The following is a 19940-nucleotide window of genomic DNA, read 5'->3' on the forward strand; positions in this document are numbered from 1 at the left end:
CTCAAATCGCCACACGAAACTGTCTTTGTGTGGTGCTTTCCAAAGAAACAGCAGGGAAATGTAGCTGTTTGCTGTACTTTGGCAAGAGCAAAATGGTAGTACTTTGAATGAAAAAATTGAAATCAGAGATGCACGAGACCTATTAGGACTGTTCCCTGCAGTCTACTTTCTAGTGTTCTGTCTTGCCTTAACCAGAAATTGAGTTCCTCTACATCCTTTGAGAGACCATTCCACAGTATTGATCTCGCTCTCAGGAAATTTGCCCTGATTGTTAATCTCCACGTTCCTTTTCTTAATTCCTCTCCATCCTTGGTGTTTGCATAATGCAAATATTTGTAGAATAATTGAAGGAATTTTTATATTTGATTGGAAGAAAATATGTACTGAACATAGTAATAGCAATGAATATTTGAATTAAGCAAACCATTTAAAGACAGGATAATGTTTCGAGAGGGTAGGCAGGGATATCCAGGCCAAAAGAATGTGTTTGACAATCTATGACATTCAGGGCAACCTGTCGCATTCCAAGGTCAAAACATTTGCAGCTGTTCATAAGTTGCTTTATGAGTCAAGGACAAACATCTTTCAGATAGGGATGGTTTGGCAGTAGAGCTGGTTGGAATATTTGTGCAAAATGAAGAAATATGCTAGGTTTGTCTTTACCCTTATGGGCAAATAAAGATTGATGATAAGTGTGCCAGAGTCTGTTAGAGAGAGACTATTGCTAGGGAACTGCAAACTCTGCCAAGTGCAGGTCATGAAAGGGTTCAGAGTGACCTTACAGATTTCCTTGTAGGTGTTGGAAGTGAAGACATCTCTGCACATTTACTTGGACATTTGAATTCAACGTACTTGAGCAGCCAATGACATCTCTCCACACCGGGCCCTTCTATACTTCTCAGATGTTCTCTCGCATAAGCCATGGATTCCCCCCTGCACACACACAACAAGCCCTAAGACCATCGGAGAACATCTAGAGTAGGAAATAGTTAAACCCAGTGGGTTGTTGGGAGGGAGGCTGTTGAAGAGAACAAGAGAAGTTCACCAGTTTCCCAGGTGTGAGAATAAAGTCAGCCTATATTCCCCAAACTCTCACAAACGTAGGCCAAGATCCATGAATACATCAAACCTCAAACCCAATGCTCAGCCTGAGTAGGCTTTAGGTTTGTTGTGGATATTTCCTAGCGCTTTATCCCTGCTGTGTGACATGATGCCTGTGCATAGGCAGCTAAAAACTCGATTGACGTTTTTGCTGCCATATGCCATTGCAAATTCACATCTAATCTCCCGTCTTCTCTCACCCCCTGGTCTCTTTTGATGTAACTGCTTCCTAATTTCTCTTCACAGTTTCTGCTTTCAAAAAGATTTTTCCCCTTTAATGATATTTGTGACGCTCCGTGAGAAAATATCCATAGTAAAGATTTAAGGTGTCCCATACCCTAGCACAATATATTAAGCAATACAATCATATATACACCAGCATCTGGCAAATATACAAGGGTTGCTCCCAGTAAGCCTTCTCTCTAGGCCTCTCTCTGCTTTTAGAGACAATAGATGAGAGAGAATTTAAAGGAACTGAGATCCATTGACAATCACTTACCCAATTCAAACTGGTTGGAAAGGTTACCACAGGTCTGTCGGACTTCTTCACTGTCCCAACCCAAAGGATAGAGAGCACAGCCAGAGCCAATCAACAAGCCTATGGCGAGAAAGGAAAATAAGATTTAAGACAACCAACAACCATTGCCATAATTAAGGCTGGAAGGTAAAATTAATATTTGGAATTTCATGAAAGGGTCACATTAACCTTTTTAGCAAAAGGACCACTGGCATAGCATGCATCACTTTCTTTCCTACTATTGTGGGTATGTTTCCACAGCAATATAAGCCTAGGGTTAGTGGGACCTGAGTCAAGAAACCTGGGCTTAAGCATCTATACTGCATTTTAATCCTAGGTTAAGGATTTTCTGACCTACACTCGAACCTGCAGCTCTGGCATCAACACTCGAGGGCACAGACCTGACTCAAAGTAACTCTATGCCAGAGTGCCTGGGACCTTCCCTGCACTGTTGACACTCTAGCCCTAGGAACATATTGCACTGTGGAAAACGCTACTGCCCACCTTGTTTAGTTATTGTGATGGTGCTATTGATGGGACTCCGGTGCCCATAAGGGGCACAAGTACACAAACTGCATAGATGGCTTATTTGGTGGCTGTCTCAGTTGATAGTCTGCAGTGTGAGAAGGCTTTATACGGAACTACCATCTAATCTGAGATTTGGGCTCTCCACCTCTAGGCTGAGTCTCAGTGGCAGGAAAAAGCCCATGTGCACCTGTTCTGAGGATAATTAGGACATCCGCCTCCTGCCTGTCGAACTATTCCAGTGTAATTTTGCAATTCTTCATTTTTAAAATGGGCTGGTCAGTGAAGGTGTTTTTGGTTGGCTGCTTTGTTGTTTATTTTTGTCAGTTTGTTTCGAAGTTTGACATAACATGTAGGGTTCAGAAGAAAACCACATCCCCTCCCTCCCCCCCCCCCCCCCGCCCAGCCAGGCCACTGCCAGCTGCAGAGCAGTGAAGTGCATCCCCCAGGGTTTGGGGTGCAGTGTGCTCCAGCCCCCTCCCCCGGGATCCTTGCCCCCACCACTCCCCAGGAGGCAGAGATAAGAGATCCCTGGGGGGGCTGTGGACTGGCTGCCACTCAACAGTGCAGGCAGCCTGGGCACCTATGCACACGCAGCACAAGGGAGGGCAGAGGGACCCGGCAGCAAGATACAGAGATTGGAGTGGCACCAACCAGCTGCACTGCAGGGAGGGGAGTGGCAGAGCTCCCAGCTCAGCATGGTGGGAGGAAGAATGACCCACAGCATCCTGGCAGCTAGGAGTTGGGCAAGTCCTGCACAGCCACGGGAAGGAGTTGGAGCCGCTGCCTCAGGAGGCTGTGGGGAGGTTTTGGGGCTGAGGCTATGTCTACATTGACAGCAGCAAATTCGCCGCCGACAGATCGATTTTTCCAGTTCGACTGAGCGGCAGTGAAGGCGCACTCAATCGATCCGGAAGTCGATTTTAATAAACGATTTCCCCAAAACGCATAGCGCTGCGCCGACAGGAACGCAGTGGGGACGGCGTGCTAAACGGAAAGTACCAAGTCGACGGGAGTTACACAAGCTATTCTGCCTAACTCCCATTGACTGCTGCCGAATTTCGCCGGCGATGTAGACCAGGCCTGTTTCCCACTCACTGTCCTGACAGTGCATGCTGCCTGGGCGCCCCTGCACATGCAGCAGCAGGGAGGGCACCAGAGAGCGGAGCGGGGACCAAGCACTTGCCCTGCCAGGAGAGGGAGCAGCCAGGATGTTGGGAGTCATTCCTCCCTGGGCCATGCTGAGCCAGGAGCTCTGCTGCTCCCCCTCCCTGCAGGGCAGCCGCTTAGTCCCCCGCTCTGCTCTCTGGTCCCCCCCTGCTCTCCCTGAGGCTATGTGTGCAGGGCCCAGGCAGCGTGGACCAAAATCTGGCTGTGCTCTTGTGACCAGGAAGCAGATCTCTTTGCAAAAAGCTTCTTCTGATTGGTCTCCATTGAAAACCGTGCAGGCTCTCTGATAGCGTGCTTGCAGACAGGGTGCAGCAGACAATGGGTTAATGCAGGCCTGAGCTGCTGCCCTCTGCAAAGGGAGGCACTCTGTTGCAAGCAGAAGCCATGCAATATATTGCAACACAGATTATCGGCATAGAGAGGGCTAATGAAGTTGCCCCAAGGAACTCTGGGATACATTCGGAAGACTTCTGGGACCCGAGTCAAGCTGGGGTCACATGCACACAGGAATGCAGTAGGGCTTGGACCCTCCAGCTCTGCAGGGTTTAGGGACCCTAGGTTCAAGCCCGAGGTTAACATAATTGGTGTGTGGACACAAAGGGGGTTAGGCTTGAGCCTGGGCTAACAATGCTTTATAGATATACCTGGGCTTACAGTGCTGTGTAGATATACCCTGTGAGTCTATCAGAAATCAAACTAAATGTAGTTTAACTTCTCCTTTTTTTGCTTCAAAACTGCTACATATTTTATGAGGAAAATTCAGTGTATGGTTGAACAGGAGTCATGTTAATCAGAGCATTTAAAAGCTGAGTGCTTCTGATTAATCAGTCATACTCTATAATTGCTCCAAGTGAAAAAGCAAACTAACAGCCAAGCCTAACTATTCTAATCCTTCATCACTTTTCTCCTCTTTCACATAGGGCCAAAATAGAACAATTTACTGTCGCCCGATCAATCTATATCTCAGGAACCCAGAACATAAGATTTTCAAGAACCATGTCAGCAAAAGCAGGTGAATTCTTGAACCACTTCACCTATTATTGTACTATGTTGGAAGCTTAACATTCACAAAATGTTCTGATTTGTCAGACTCTCGTGCCAGCCAGAATGGATGTGTATTTTTCTGGAGTCTTTCTCTTCACAAGGCCATGATCATTGTGAAAATGTAACATTTTTACTTTTTATTTTCTTCTCAATTGTTACTGCAGCAGCTGCAGAAGGGGCAGAGTGTAGCTGGTAATGTCTCACTTTTGATTGTGGTTTTAAAAGGGGAAACTCTTCAGGGCATTTAAAAATATATGACATAGTTTTATTTTTTAACTTCATTTTTATAACATCCTTGTAGAAGCCTGACAATTATGATTTACACTAGCCCGGGGGCACATGGCACTTTGTAGACTTATAGGTCAACAAAGTCCTTATGGAGCTTGCAATCTAGAGGGCTCAGTCATGTGTTTTACCTAGTGCATTGAGCACTAGACCGGAATTCAGGGAGACCTGGGTTCTATTCCTAGCTCTGCCACTGGCCTGCTGGATGACCTTGGGCAAGTCACTTGACCGTCCACTGTCTCAGTTTCCTCATCTGTGATGTGAAGATAATGATACTGACCTCCTTTAGAAAGCACTTTGAGATCCATTGATGAAAAGTGCTATATAAGGGCTAAATATTATTATTATATAGGCACTGGCTCCTGTTGGGGCAGTGCAGAGCTGCACCAATTCAGGAGGAGCTTTGGGAGGAATTCTCACTCCAGATCCCCTTTGGAGTTATTTGTCTATCTAGGAGGTACTTGTTGGTCACCATCACCATAGCATCTGAGCTCCTCGCAATATTAATAAGTGTAGCCTTCCAACACCCCTGAGAAGTACGGAAATAAATAGTGTTGTCCTCATTTTACAGCTGGAGAAATGAGGCACAGAGGCACCAAGTGACTTGCCCAAGGACATACAGGAAGTTTGGGATAGAACCAGGATCTCTTGAATCCCAGTTTCATGCCTTAGCCACAAAACCATCTTTCCTCCCTTTGGGGCAAATGATCAAAAAAGCAGTACAGTTTTTCTAGTCATGTTACTTTGTTGCATCTAACCCCTGACACTATGCAACATCCCTGAGCCCAGAACTCCACTACTTCCTGTGAGGTGTGTAGTGAGGGGACACAGATGTAGCCTTCCTATTTCCTCTTCTGTGAGGTGCCATGAAACATCCCCTAGCACACTAGAGGTGAAATCCTGGCCCCACTGAAGACAATGGAAGTTTTGCTTTGACATCACCTGAGCCAGGATTTCACGCCAGGAGGGAGCAGTACCTGTTCTGAGGAGCTGCAATTGTACCTGGCCACTGGCTTCTCGAGTCCTTCCATCTTCTTGCATAACCCTGAGGCAGCCAGGCACAAAGGCCCTAAATAAGGCATATAATCATAAACAAGGGATGACAACAGATGATGAGGGTGGGGAGAGGAGACGAGACAATAGAATATAAGGGGGAAGGGCAATCCACATTGTTGGAGCATAAGAATTCAGATCAGATGTGACTCATGCTTATAGGTGGGGCCCTACCAAAATCACTGTCCATTCTGGTTAATTTCAGGGCCATAGGATTTGAAAATTAGTCAATTTCATGTTATTTCATGGTGTTATAATCCTGAGGGTCCTGACCCAAAAGGGTGTCATGGGGGGGTTGCAAAGCTGTTAAGGTGGGGGGGGGATTTGCAGGAATGCCACCCTCACTTCTGCACTGCCTTCAGAACTGAGCTCCACCTTTCTGCAGCCAACGTAGGTACCTGGAAGTGGGTCTGATCTTCCCCCAAGAGCAGCTGTGTAGAGAAAGAGTAAGTCCCGACCCTACCCAGCCTGAGGGGACTAAGAGCTGGAGCTTGGGGCTCGCCCCCAGCCCACCCTTTCCTCTCCACTCACTTCCAATAGCTAGATTTCATGGGGAAGTCTGATTTCATGATCCGTGACATGTTTTTCATAGCAGTGAATTTGGTAGGGCCCTACTTATAGGCCAAATTCAACCCTGGTATAAACAGGCACAGTTTCACTGGCATCAACGGAGATGCATCTGTTTACACCACAGCTGAATCTGGCCCTCTGTATTTTTCTTTCCTTCTCTGCAGTTGCAGATTTTTATCTGTAAATTTTGTGCTGTTATTTTAAAAAATATTATATCAGGTGCAAGAGAGGGAGCGCTTAGCGTGGGTTGGAGATTAACAAAGGGAGTGGGAGGGGTGTTTTAAGGTGGGATCTGAAGGAGGAAAGGATGGTTCCTAGCTCTGGGCCTACGGGGCAAGCATGAAAAAAAGGCACAGAGTAGTGGGCAGAAGAAGTAAATAAACGACTCACGCAAGAGGAGCAAGTGGTGACTAGAACATCAGCAGGGGAATGTGATGGAGGAGAGTTGGGCAGAACCTGGAATAAAGAGTTTGAACAGAAGGAGCTAGAGAGCAAGTGAAGGGCCTTGAATGGGGGAAGATAGTTGGCCAAGCAAGAGAAGAAGATGTGTTCTCTTCCTGACCATACGTTTTAGAAAACTTCAACTCTTTTTCTGTTTTTAATAGTGGGAACATAAAATGAACCTAGCTGTGTTTGCTTCCTCCAACACACGGTCACGGATAATCTCAGCACATCATCAGAAGTCCATTGCCTGGCCAGCGTGAGCCTGACCCGCTGTCCGAGGCGGCCTGCTTTAGAAATACTGTTTGATATTTATCCAAGGCTGCAGAGACGACAGATGCAGGCAGGACCTACAGCAACGGCAACTGCTTTGAACTAAGTTCTCAGTCGATTTCAAACATGTAGTGTGTGGATGTTGTTCTGCACACAGTAGCAGTCCTGAAGTAGGCCAAAAGGGGGCTTCTCAGACGATGACTGAATATTTACAACAAATATAAAAGTTTAGAGACAAAGGTCTGCCAATCATTTTGTAGCATTTATGGCCTGATCTCCAAAGATGCTGAGTAGCCATAGGTGTGAGTGAGGTCAATGAAAACACCTCACCTCTCAAAAACAGATAGCTACAAGGGATTGGGAAAGTGCCAAGATACTAAAGAAAGCCCTAAACTGCAAAGTGTTTCCTGGGAATTTCTCCTCCTTCAAAACTCCTTCCATTCAAAGCCAGCTCAGCACCATGGTATTCAAGTGAAAGGAATATTAACATAACAATGTTATTCCTGCCAAGAATGCAAAACAAAATGTTAGACTGCCTTTGCCAGTTACTCTCATCAGGTGGTAAGAATGTACAGGCTGCATGTTAAACTCATAAAGGGCTGTTTGTTTCCAGTTCAATTTAGGTTTTGTTTCGGTGACAGTGTCTTTTCCACAAATACCGCTCCAAACATTTTCCACCCCCCTTTTAAAGGCCAAGTTCTTCCAAATGTCCTGTACTGAGCATTCTCTCCAACAGCACATTTGGATAATGTCACTATGTGCCTTTGGGCAGCTAATCTTTATGTTCTTTCCTCACCCAGATTTCCCCACTGCAACCACAGAGTGGGAGAATGGTTTGCTCTGGAGGTCACATGGATATCACTCAATCTATTGGCCAGAGGGGAATACTGTGTAAACAGTGCTGCCAGCTTTCTGTATCAATGGAATTCACAAGTATTTTATATTTGCAAAATTCTTATGGACAAGTGACTTAGAAAACGCCACTCCTAGCTACAGGAGCCTGACTATTGAAGTGTCTGCTGTGGAACCTACTATCGTTGTACTATAGTTGTTAACCGTATTTTGGCTCTCTATGGTAATAACTTCCTAGAAGGAAGAATGTTGCCTATTAATTCTGGGCTCACTCTTGCTCCCAATGAAGTTGGTGATCAGTCTTTTTGTCCTTTAGTTGACAAGGATTTTATTTTGCTGGATCCCTACTACAGCAGAAGCTCAAACAGGCTTCCTTTTGTCCTGTTTTCTGTCTCTGCACATGTTGGCCATTATGTGCACAGCTATAAGACAGGTACTGCAGGGCAAAGCTCATTCACTGATTTTGGTGTGATGGCTTTTAATTCCTCTGTGACACAGCAGTGGATTTAAAGAAACCTTACATTTGTAGCCTAGGAGACATTCCATGGCAAGCAAGCTGCATTTCTGAGTCTACACAAGTCTACAGCAACCTTTCCAAATATCCCCAGGCTATCTCTGTTCGTGGGTGAGACCTGCATTCTATTTCTGGCTCTGTCACAGATTCCTTTGTAACTTTAATTTCTTCACCTCAGCCTCCTTACCTGTAAAATGGGAATAATAATTCTAGTTTCTATTACAGGCAGATTGTGAATCTAAAATAATATAGAAGTGCAAAGTTTTATTATTATAATAAATGGGTCAAAACACCTCCCATATATTCATTAGAAGAAAGAGACACATTCAGTTCTTAGATACTGCATGCATCTTCCACTGAAAGTATTTAAAGTCCTCATTTGTATATCTGAAGGCCCAGTTTGGCTCAAAGTATGCTGATATCTCTCTCTCCAGTTTTACTGGTGGAAGCTTTCTGGGTCAGCTACTGTCATTTACTATGTGTTTGTAAATGACCTAGCACAAAAGTGCCCTGACCTGGATGCAACCGCTAGCTGTAACTGCAATAATAATATTAATTAATTAATTAATTACTGTTTCTGTTCCAGTCTCAGCTTCCTCTTTGGCTCTGTCACCAAACCAGGAAATTCTGTGGCCTTGCAGTGTCAAAACATTACAAATCAAGGGAAGCATCTTGCCATGGCGAAGACCTGCACAGTCAAAGGCACAGGGTCTGATTCTGTTCTCAGTTACTTATGTAAATCTGGAGGAATTCTACTGAAGTTAGTGGGAAGAAACCAGCATGAAACCAATGTGAGATCAGAAACAAGGCCAATCGTGTACACACAGTACTTGCAATGTGGTAATAACTGATAAACAATCCAAAGTATGGCTGGCATGACCCCGGTAATGTTAATCGGCTCCCAAGGAGATGCAGCAGGATCAAGCAGCATTCTTGCTAATGGTTGCACCATGTTAAAAATAGTTCACATTTTTCAATAACTAACCCATCACACTGATTGCTGATTCTTACCATTTTTGTCTCACCCAGGAACTAATAAGCCAAAATGAAAATGGCAAATAATTGTGTGAAGGCCAAATCAACTCCCCATCCCAAAGAGAGACAGCTCTACTCCACTCCCAGCGAGCTTTTATATTTCAGCAACAAGCAAACATTCAGTTTCTTTTGTGGAGTATGAGCCAGCCACTGTAGTTTCCTTTATCTATAAGCCTACACTGACTTTTGACTCCAGGCAGTGACAGTGAGATCAAACAAGAAGCTGCCACCTAACTTCACTGCTTCCCTAGTGAAAAATTGATGTAGCTAAATTGGCCCCTGTCAGCTGAGAAATGATTTTTATTAATCTAGAACAGCCAATATCGCAGAGCTTTCCACATTTCCTGACAGACTCTGTAAGATCAAAATAGGATTAGCTTTGCTTAGACATCAAGCTTATGATGAGACCCAGAAGCACAGGCAGCAACTGCTTGAAAGCAGACAGCAAGGAAGATATAACAACCAGAGATATATGTGCCTGTTTGGGGCAGAGAGGTTCTTTGTGCCCTCTGTTTAGTGCATACAGAAACAAGCTGAGCCCAAATGGACTTTTCAGTGCATGGTGACGCATGATAGTAAAATGAATGGGTTTTAATTACAAACAAACAGACTGTCTCACTGTTTCTTGTTTTGAGAAACACTTCTGTGACATTTTCAAAAGCGGGCAGTGGAGACCCGCTCAACCGGATCCCAGATCCCAGCTGTCTGGTTGACGCTGTAAATCCACCCCCACGAAAAGTGTAAAGCGGTGTCGACCAGAGGGCGTCTCCCATCAATTTACTGACTTTGAGTTACTGTGGCATCTCCACAGCGCTGAGCTGACGGGAGACACCCTCTGGTCGACGCTGCTTTACACTTTTCACGGGGGTGGATTTACAGCGTCGACCAGAGGGTGTCTCCTGTCGGCTCAGCGCTGTGGAGACGCCGCAGTAACTCAGTCAGTAAATCGATGGGAGACACGCAAGCTACACTATGTAGCTTGCGTGTCTCCCATCGACTACCGCCGGCAGTGCAGAGCAGGCCATTAATTTTAGTCCATTAGTCCATTAATTTTAATGGGAGGTAGATGTCTAAATCCTCTACTCTCCTTTGAAAGCCTCTCGCTGTAGTTTTTAAGCGACACTTGCAAGAAGAGCAAGGGTCTGATCCAGAGCTCACTGAGGTCAATGGAAGGCTCTCGTTGAATGCAATAGGTTTTGAATTGGGCCCTGTGGCACCTATCCTGTAATCTGAGTGGCACTGCTGAAACCCCATTGACTCCAGTGGGACTCTGCATAGTTGTAAGTGTCCAGCTGGATCAGGATCTGTCTGAGCATCAAACCTGTATATTATAATCTACTATAATCTATTTTCAACCCTGGTACTTTAACACACACGTTTGCAGACAATTCAGCTAGCCACAAAAAATACTGTTTGTGCTGAATGACTTTAGCCTTCATTTAAGAGCGAAGTGAAATCAAACTGCACTGAGGCTGATGAAAAACCCTAACCTAATTTTGAAACTTCAGTGGCGAGCTGACAGCGATTTAATTCCAGAGTGCACATCCTGGTCTGCCCTATAGTTAGAGTATTTAGCCGGCTATGCTTTCCAACATTCCACACCCAGCCACGCAGCTGTTTAACGTGCTTAAAATGCCTGTGACATTCTTTAGAAAAAAGCACCCTGTTGTAATTACCATCATCTGTCATCTTTTGTTACCCATTACAAGCATCAAAAGAAAATTTTAAAAAGGAAAAGGACTCATGCAGATGTGTCCATAAAATGCAGATTCATAAAGGAGACTCGCAGCTTTCAGATACGAAGGGATCAGTCAGTAGGAGAGGTCTAGCTTGGGACCGCAAAACCTGTGGTGCAACGAACATATCTAAATCTGTTTTGCATGGCATGCTGGATAGCGGAGGATGAGTTGGCACTCAGCAGCTGGTATTTCTGGAGTGATTTAACAATTGGAAGTGAAGGGCTTTTTACCCTGTGCACAGGTAAAGAATATGTGAATTACTTCATTCATTCTGATGCTCACGGCTAGCTTTAAACACCAGTAAAGCAAGCAGCCCCGTGGGCCCTGCTCTTTTGGTGGCCACACTCTCCACATGCTCTCTGCAGTTCCCAGCTTGACCCAATCTCTCGTGCCGGAAGCACGACTGGAGAGAGGCTATATCTAGCCTGATTGCTTTCTTTCCTTCAACTTGGGGATCCTGCAAAATCAGTAGGCAGAGCAACGTGATAACCTTTGTAGTAGAGTTTGCTAAGACGATTGCCCAACCTCTCCAGCTGCACATGAGTCAATCAAGTCAGCGGAGAAAATAACCTAGGCATTGGTTGTTTGGTGCAGAACCTAATATAGTGAAATCTGCCATAAGCAGCCAGTGAAAGAGATTGGATGACTAGAAGATCTGGGGCCCTCTTCTCCTGCCATAGGATGCAAGTACCTCAGTGGGACTTACTTGTTCCCTATGGAAGAAACTAGAACCCTGTTCCCATTGACATCAATAGGAATTTATCCAATGACTTTAGTCGGGCTTGGATTCCATCTCTGGTCTTAATTATAGATAGAACAAAATTGTACTGGATTTTGGAGATACTTTAAAGTGGTTGCTTCAGACTAGGATGTTTCATAGCAGTGCTCCTTAGCACAGGATTCAGGGTCTTCACAAAATCCTCACACTGCTGGAGAAGGGAAGGTGGGTCAGAAAGAATGTGAATCTTTCCCACTTAGGCCCTTCCCAGGGGCTGCTCTTTGACGGGGTGGGAAGGCTTGTGGATTCCAATGACCCTGTGAGGTATGCCATTTTTAGTTCTTCATAGGCCCACCTAAGCCAGATAGGTCACAGGGTAAGGACCAGACATAAAGCAGGCCACTGGCCCTCTAGGATGGGGTTAGGCAATAGATCAACAACACACGAGGCTTCCTGTTAAGCTTTAAAAAGCTCCCAATCCATTTTCATCCCTGCTCTTTTACTCAACCTAACAAGCTCCACAACCCTTATATGACCTCCAAACCCAGCAGTTTCTGCGTTTCGCTGATCTTTAAGCTTGCAAGTTTCTCATTTGCGTTCTCTCAAAAAACAACATATAAGGAAATGCCTAAAAAACCATAAAAAAGACACAAGTAAAATTTGAGATGAACAGTCACAATCAAGGGTCCTAAAATTGACATGGCAATAATCCGAGTCAGTCTGATGAGTAGCAGAATGATGAATGACAGTAAGTGAGCCTCATCCGCCCCCATGATAGACACATTACTACAAAACAGACAATAACCTTCACTATCACTCTAGCTATAACTAGCACTCCCACATTGGACTTTAAAAGTGCTTTATGTTTGTATGGATTGGAATTTGTGACTGAAAACCAATTAACTTATAAATAGTTGCTGTTTATGGCTGATATTGCTAAGCAGCAAAAGGGCAGACAGGAATTATGCTAGTGTCTTTGCACAGAACTAAGTTTCATCTTTGAAATGATAAAGAGACGATTTGTGGCATTAAGCAATCAGACAGCCACCCAGAGGTGAAATATTAACATCTATTAAAAGCATTGGGAACTTTCTGGCTCTGTACAAGCCTGAAACAATGCATAGAGTGGATTAATAAGCCAAGAGACATTAACTAGATATGTCAATGTTATAAACTCAGATCCATCATCATACTCCTTGAAGCCCCCTCTTACACTGTTGCACATGCGTAGCAGTCTGTTTGATTATTGTCTTATTTAAGGCCTGTAAAGAAAAGCCAAATCTTCAATTACTTTATGCCATGTCTTTAAAAGGAGGAGTCTAAACACAGTCCAGATTTCAACTGAGTATAATGGAAAAACTAATGGTGATCACCAGAAAAAAAAAATGATACTGATGATAAGAGAGAGAATGCTTAGCTTCAGACTTGTCCTTGAAGCAGGCGTTTGCTTCCTAAACAGGATACAAAGTCAATGACGCTCCACCACTTGTGGTCATTGGAGTGCACAACACCTTTCACAGAGATGTTAGGGATTTTATTCATTTTGGGCCTCCTAAATCGAATTGTTAATTCCAATCAGTTACACCTACACATTCCAATCAGTGACACCCTACAAACTCACTGAAAGCAATGAGGCTGCACAGGTGTCACTAAGGGCATAATCTGAAGGCAACAGCCAATAGATTGCACAGATATAACTGAGGGCCCACAAAACATTCATTACTGGCAGTGAAGCATGAGATGGAAAGAATCCACCTTATCTTTTTAAGAACCCAGGTTGAACTTGCAGGATAGGCAGTTAGAAAAAAACATCTTGACTTGAGCAAATTTGATGTGCAAGTCACTGAGAGAAAATAAAAACTGAACTACATGATGCCATTTGTATAGTAATTTTTTTCAGAGAATAACCACCTTTTAAATATGTCCCTGTCTTTTTCTATCTTCTGCTTTTTTTTTTTTCTTTAAGCCACAGTCTGGGACATTACAAAAAAGAAATCCTTGTAAGTTTTTTTCTAAGTAATTCTAACAAACACTGTTCTATTGACAAATATTCTGGCCATCTGCAGTACCTGAAAGAAAGTAGTTTGGAACTCATTCTTTGCAAGACCATTTTAATGATTATTTTTCCCTTTCACATTTTTTGTCTGTAAACTGAAAGGATGACAAAGTTTTCACATTCCCATCTGTCACTTTGAGCTGCAGTGCTTTCTCCAAAACAAGTTTCAGATGCAACTTAGGGTTTGACTTTCTGTTTCATGCGGTTTAAAAATTCATCTTGACATAATGTTTCTAAAGTATTTATCTATTATAAAAGGAAGCTTACAGCATGAAAGTGAGACTGAGCTAAAGAATGTGGATTGTTGTGTCATTGGCTTAGAGACATACGCTTGCAACTAAAATGGATTTAAAATGAAATACTATATGACAGAGCAGTCAAATTCTGCTGTCTTTACTCAGGCAAAACTCCCATTAATTTCAATGGGAGTTGTGCCTCAGTAAGGATTTTAGAGTGGAGCTCAAGTATGTATGATAAATTTTAAATACTTCAGACAAGTGCTATATTAATCAAAGTGGATTTAAGAATAGATGCTAATCATCTGATGTTATAAATCTTATGCACCATCCCCAAATCCAAGGGAGGCATAAAAATAAGTACAGATCACCAAACCATGTTTATTATCCTTCCATTACTGTTTTTGGCCTTACTAGTCATACAGGCTCATTCAAAACAGTTCTCCTATAAATATGGATCTGCAGACATCCATAGAATTCTCCTTTTATGGTGTTACAGTAAGGACTCCTCCTATTCCCCCTCCTCTTGCATATAGTTCCCCAAGGTCTCCTCTGCAGGCAGAAGTTCTAACGTCCAGTTTTGCCTATGATCTCCGAGTGCACCTCAGAAATTCAACCACTTCTCTTTAGCTGTGAATCAGGAGGTTTTTCTCATCAGGCAGCACATTTTCAAACTTTTTGGTCAAGAGCTCTAACTTGTGTGTGTGTGTGTGTGTGTGTGAGAGAGAGAGAGAGAGAGAGAGAGAATCAGAGCAGCCCCCAACAGTGCACTTGTGATTCCCATTCCTGTGTACCTTATGGGAAAAATGTTGCGACCCCTCCCAATTCCCCGGAAACTCTGCAGAGACCTATTAAGGGACTGTGGTTGAAAATCTGTTTTTGAGAACCTCAGAAGTTTGCACGGATACACAGTTCAATGGTTTGTGTTACAGGCTCCTGAGTGTCCAGCTACTAAAGAGCCAGCTATACTGTGCTCAGGGCCCAACATACATTTTGTCAGGCCCAGTACAAACCTATAACACAGCCCCCTCCCACACACATACCACAATCCCTCATCCCATACATACAATCTCATGAGCCATGAAAATTTTTTTCCTCATGGTAATGGGGGTTGCAGCCTGGGCTGGGCCCCCCAGGGCCTCTGGGCCCCAGTAAAATGTATCCTTTCTCCCCCCTCCTCCCCTCCATGTGGGGGCCCTGGTTGTGCTATTCCAACAAGGGATGATGAGGACATGAGATACCCCAGTGCTGCTCCATCACAGTGACTGCTCCCTCCTAGCAAAATACCTTAAACGGGGAGGGAATGTTAGTGGGTGGAGTTATGACAAAAGAGCTGGACACACACTCTGGGGAGTATGCAGCACCCCAAAATGGAACAGCCCCATGCCACTCGATGCCTGCCTGGTACCACTGAACCCATAGAAGCCTGTACAGTTCCTCGGTTTGCAAACAGAGGCACAAACTATCCAGCCTTTCACTTGAAGCCCAGATCCCCAGCTTTTATACAAATACATGCAGGCCTCCCTCCCGCTTTGTTAGTTTTCTTCCTTTTGTTTCGTCAGTGTCCTGCCTGCAAAGGACATTTTCTCTGTTGTTCTGAGCCATTTTCACATTGTGAGCACAAGTTGCTTTTTGCATCAGATGTGAGAAAATCTCAGAGAATGATTACCAATGGAGCAGTAGCTTTCCCCCCGTCCCTCAGACAGCATATGAAAGAAGGGCCACTGGCGAGGAGAATAAAGAGATGCTGAAAGGAGAAGGCATTATAAATGCCTGTCAGATTCAAGCATCCAGCCCAGCAAAAAGCTGCAACCCTTGCCAGTAGCGTTAGCTGTAGCCTGAGTGTATCAAAAGAGAATCAAATGTAGTTTTCAAAATCCTAACCTTACCTTTTGAACTGATTGAGGGAGACAAATGCACAGTCTGTGACAGAGGGTGTGGATGAATCTTCACTTCACTTCGATTTTCACTTGATCAAAGGTGGCATGTTCATTACTGCAGAGGAGCTTCAGGCTCCTAGAGGGAATTCCCTCAGATCGTCTATATTGTTACCTATGGGATAACTGCCCTGTCTGCTCTAATTGTTCCTGACAGCTTTTAAAATAATACCAAATACTTCAGATATCATGAAGGGGGAGGGGAACTAAAGCACAGCTATGCTAATGCAGGGAATGGGAGTCAGTAAATGGCTGGGTAGCTGCTTGATAAAAGTAAAACTCACAGGATAGGGGCAACTGCTGATGCTGAAAGGTAATAAAAACAGCCAGCATAATTTTCAAAACACTGTGCCTGACTTTCAGAGATCCTGAGAACCTCTCACACCGACCGGCACCTGAACTCCAGCTGGGATTGTGGGTGTCCAGCACTTTGAAAATTAGGCCCTATAACTATTTTGAATTGTAAAAATCAGCAGTGAAGCGATTTCACATTCTGCATAGCAGTAGTACGCAATCACCTTAAGCACCAGAATTAGGGTGATCAGATGTCCCGATTTTATAGGGAGAGTCCCGATATTCGGGGATTTTTCTTATATAGATGCCTGTTACCCCTCACCCCGTCCCAATTTTTCACATTTGCTATCCGGTCACACTAACCAGAATAGTACCCTAGAAGGAGAAATTATGTGATCTTTAAACAAAATTACCTTATAGTATATTATCTATTACATAACAGTATTATTTGTTATACAGCACAATATGCCGCACGTGGGTTTTATAGAAATCTCAGAAGCCAGCCCATGTGATTTGCTTTGTTTTGTTGAAGGAACGCCCTGTTAGTTAACAGCTTGGGAACATGAGGTGAGGGTTGGAATGGGCACAAGCACAGGGACAGGTGACACTGGAATGCAAGTTAGCAAAGCTAACTCAAAGCAAGTTCTGAAGAGGGACTTGAAGGAGAGTGAGGTGGCTCAATGCCTGGGTAGAGGGACGCTTTCCCAGGCCAGGGGGCAACATGATAAAAGGCCTGACTGGGAGAACAAGAACTATGAAATTGCAGGTCAAGAGGAGTGGGTACGACAGAGGGGACGAGAGGTAGGAGTGAACTGATCTGTGTTGAATATGGGGCTTTGGGTTTCTCTTTGGAAAACACAACAAAATATTTCCTCAAAAAAATCACTCAATAAACCATGCGGGATTAGAGGAAAAATGAACACTGAAAATATGAACTCCCTCACCAGCTCTGTTACCTTGTTGTCCCTTCTTCTGATGCTCATGTATTTTTAATAAATAAAGTTACCTAAACTTTATTTTGTGCTTTATCTTCAGTAAAGGGATAACGTCATTATGCCCAAATGCTGCAGCTGCCCTGGCAATGGCCAGGAATCCGGCCCCTCCTCATACAGGAGGACGTGACTGTTGAGGGATGAGAGCAGATCAAATCAGCTGCAGTCAGAGTCCTGTGCGCCATTTTGGATTTGTAGATCAAATCTGAGGAGGGTGTCGTGGCTAAGGAAAGAAGACAGCACTGCCTTCTCAAAGTAGCCTCTGCCATTGCCCTACCCAGCATTATGGATCCATGTCAAACAGAACCAGTTTAGTTATCTCTCTAGCTAACTCCTGGCAAAGGTTTCTTTTGTTACAAAATGAACATGCAATTGTGTCTGACTGGCAGGGTTTGCTTTAAAAAGGGCGAGGATGGGAACAACAAGGTGAGTTGTAGATTGGAACCAAAATGCATGACGAATGCTCAGATAGACTCTGGAATTTGACTGGGAGCTCATTTTGTACAGCTAGTCACGCTCACCACTGGTTCAATATTAGCCTTGTGAAAAAGTACAGCAAGTTATCACATGCCATCAGACTTCTTTAGCTGACAACCCATCTGTGTGCTTTCCTCAAAATTCATTGGCTCAACCCCAAGCTGTTGACAGTTCAAACAGACTAGAACTGCATATGGTCTGTGACATGGCATATTTAAATGAAATCCCACCATTAAATACATGAGGATAATTATGAACACTAATATAAAAGAAATTTCACAGCTAACTTCCTGGAGCCAAACTATAGGATATTTCCCTTATATAAAAAGTATTCCTTAAAAAATTGTGTTCCTTTTGTTGAGCGTAGACAAGGCAGATTTATTATTACTATTATTAATATTTATTTGACTTACCTGGACAATGGCAGCTGGAGGCCACAACTTAGGTAGATGTGCCAATGCACATATACATAACATGACACAGTTCCTGTTCCAAAGTTCCTACAATTTAAGGCCCTGATCCTGAAATGAGGGCCATGTGCACAGACCCCTAAATCTGCGTGGAGCCCCCCTGAAGTCAATAAGCAGAAAAGGCAGACTAAAGAAAGGATTATTATCCTCATTTTAGAGACCGTAAATGGATACATACAGAGAAATTAAGGGCTTGGCTACGTGACCATTTAGTTCACGGCAAGCTGGGATGTGAATCTACCCTGCACTAGTCTGGTGCAGACTCACTGCCCTTGTGGACCCTGGTAATGCACATTAACACTTCATCACTGTGCTGGGTTCTAGTCCTCTTTGAAAAGAGACTAGCTCAAAGCCATTAATTAACAATTACTGCACGTCAGCTGGGCCCACATGGAAAGTTAGTCCATGGCAGGCTAATGCGGGATAGATTCACATCCCAGTTTGCTGCAAATTAATTGTTTTGGTACACAAGCCCTGAAGGGTGTGTTCACACTTCACTGTAAACTCAGGTCTGCGGGACCCAGGCTTGTAGCCTCAGTGTTTCCAAACCCATGCTTGAGTGTCCACACTGTCTTGTAAACCTTGGACCTTGGTTTACAATTCCTTGATGCAGGTCACACAGTCCTCCTGATTTGGGTCTGTGGCTTGAGCTGTATCCACACTGCAAAAGGACAGGGCTTGGACCTGAGTCATAGTGGGACCTGAGCTCTAAAACACCCCCCTCGCAGGCGTCTAGGACCCAGGTCCTGAGTGCTTGATGATCTGAATCAGAGCCCAGGCTTGGTGTGCACTGTAGACATACTCTTAGGCCATGTCTACACTACCACTTACTTTGGCAAAACTTACGTTGCTCAAGGGGTGTGAAAAAACACCCTCCCCTGAGCGACATAAGTTTCGCTGGCATAAGTGGCAGTGTGCACAGTGCTATGTTGAGGGGAGAGCATCTCCTGCCAACATCGCTATTACTACTCATGGATGTGCTTTTATTATGTTAACAGGAGAGCTCTCTGCTCTTGGCATAGAATAGCTCCATGAGCGATCTTACAGCAGTGCAGCTGCATTGGTACAGCTGTGTCGCTGTAAGCACTCTAGTGTAGACATGGCCCTTGTGACTTCTCCAGAGACACAAAGGAAAAGTCTGTTGCAGAATCAGACATTTAACCCAGATCTCCTGAATCCCAGTCCAGTTCCTTAATAACTAGAGCATCGTGGCTCTTCAAGTTTTCAGACATTGATTAAGACTGTCCCTGTGGAATTACATTTCCATACCACACATATATCCTAAAGATGTTCCAAGATATTGCACAGTGACAGCTGCAGGAGATTACCCAAATGATTTATGAGCAAGATTACTCTGAGATGCCTGGTATAGCAACAACACTCTGTCTTAGCCAAGTCCCTCACTTTGATGCGACCATCAGCTCATCTTAGCTTTGGTGGAGCTGGAACTCATCCAGAGTGTATAACCAATGGGGAATATTACCCAAAACACCCTCTGTCTGACTGGCATTGGCTTATTTTGTTTCAATATGACTGAGCTATCCCGAAACTAAAGATAGCTAGAAACAGACAATGATGCATTTCTGTCTATATCTCAGGAATATGTTTAAGCCTCTGGAGAAAGATGATAATGGGCTAGAT

General features: G+C 44.1%; 1 protein-coding gene across 4 annotated transcripts in view; it reads right to left on the bottom strand.

Annotated features, from left to right (window-relative positions):
- Positions 1–19940, bottom strand: part of LHFPL6 (LHFPL tetraspan subfamily member 6) — a 191417-nt gene that overhangs the window by 17536 nt on the left and 153941 nt on the right. For all 4 annotated transcript variants that reach the window (XM_067563046.1, XM_067563044.1, XM_067563045.1 and 1 more), the window contains exon 3: positions 1601–1699. In XM_067563046.1, coding sequence (XP_067419147.1) covers positions 1601–1699 — 99 coding nt within the window. The remainder of the gene's footprint in view (positions 1–1600; positions 1700–19940) is intronic.

This window comes from Emydura macquarii, unplaced genomic scaffold (assembly GCF_026122565.2).
Source record: "Emydura macquarii macquarii isolate MOO-44397 ecotype Brisbane River unplaced genomic scaffold, CSIRO-AGI_Emac_v2 contig_2473, whole genome shotgun sequence".
Taxonomy (NCBI): Eukaryota; Metazoa; Chordata; order Testudines; family Chelidae; genus Emydura; species Emydura macquarii.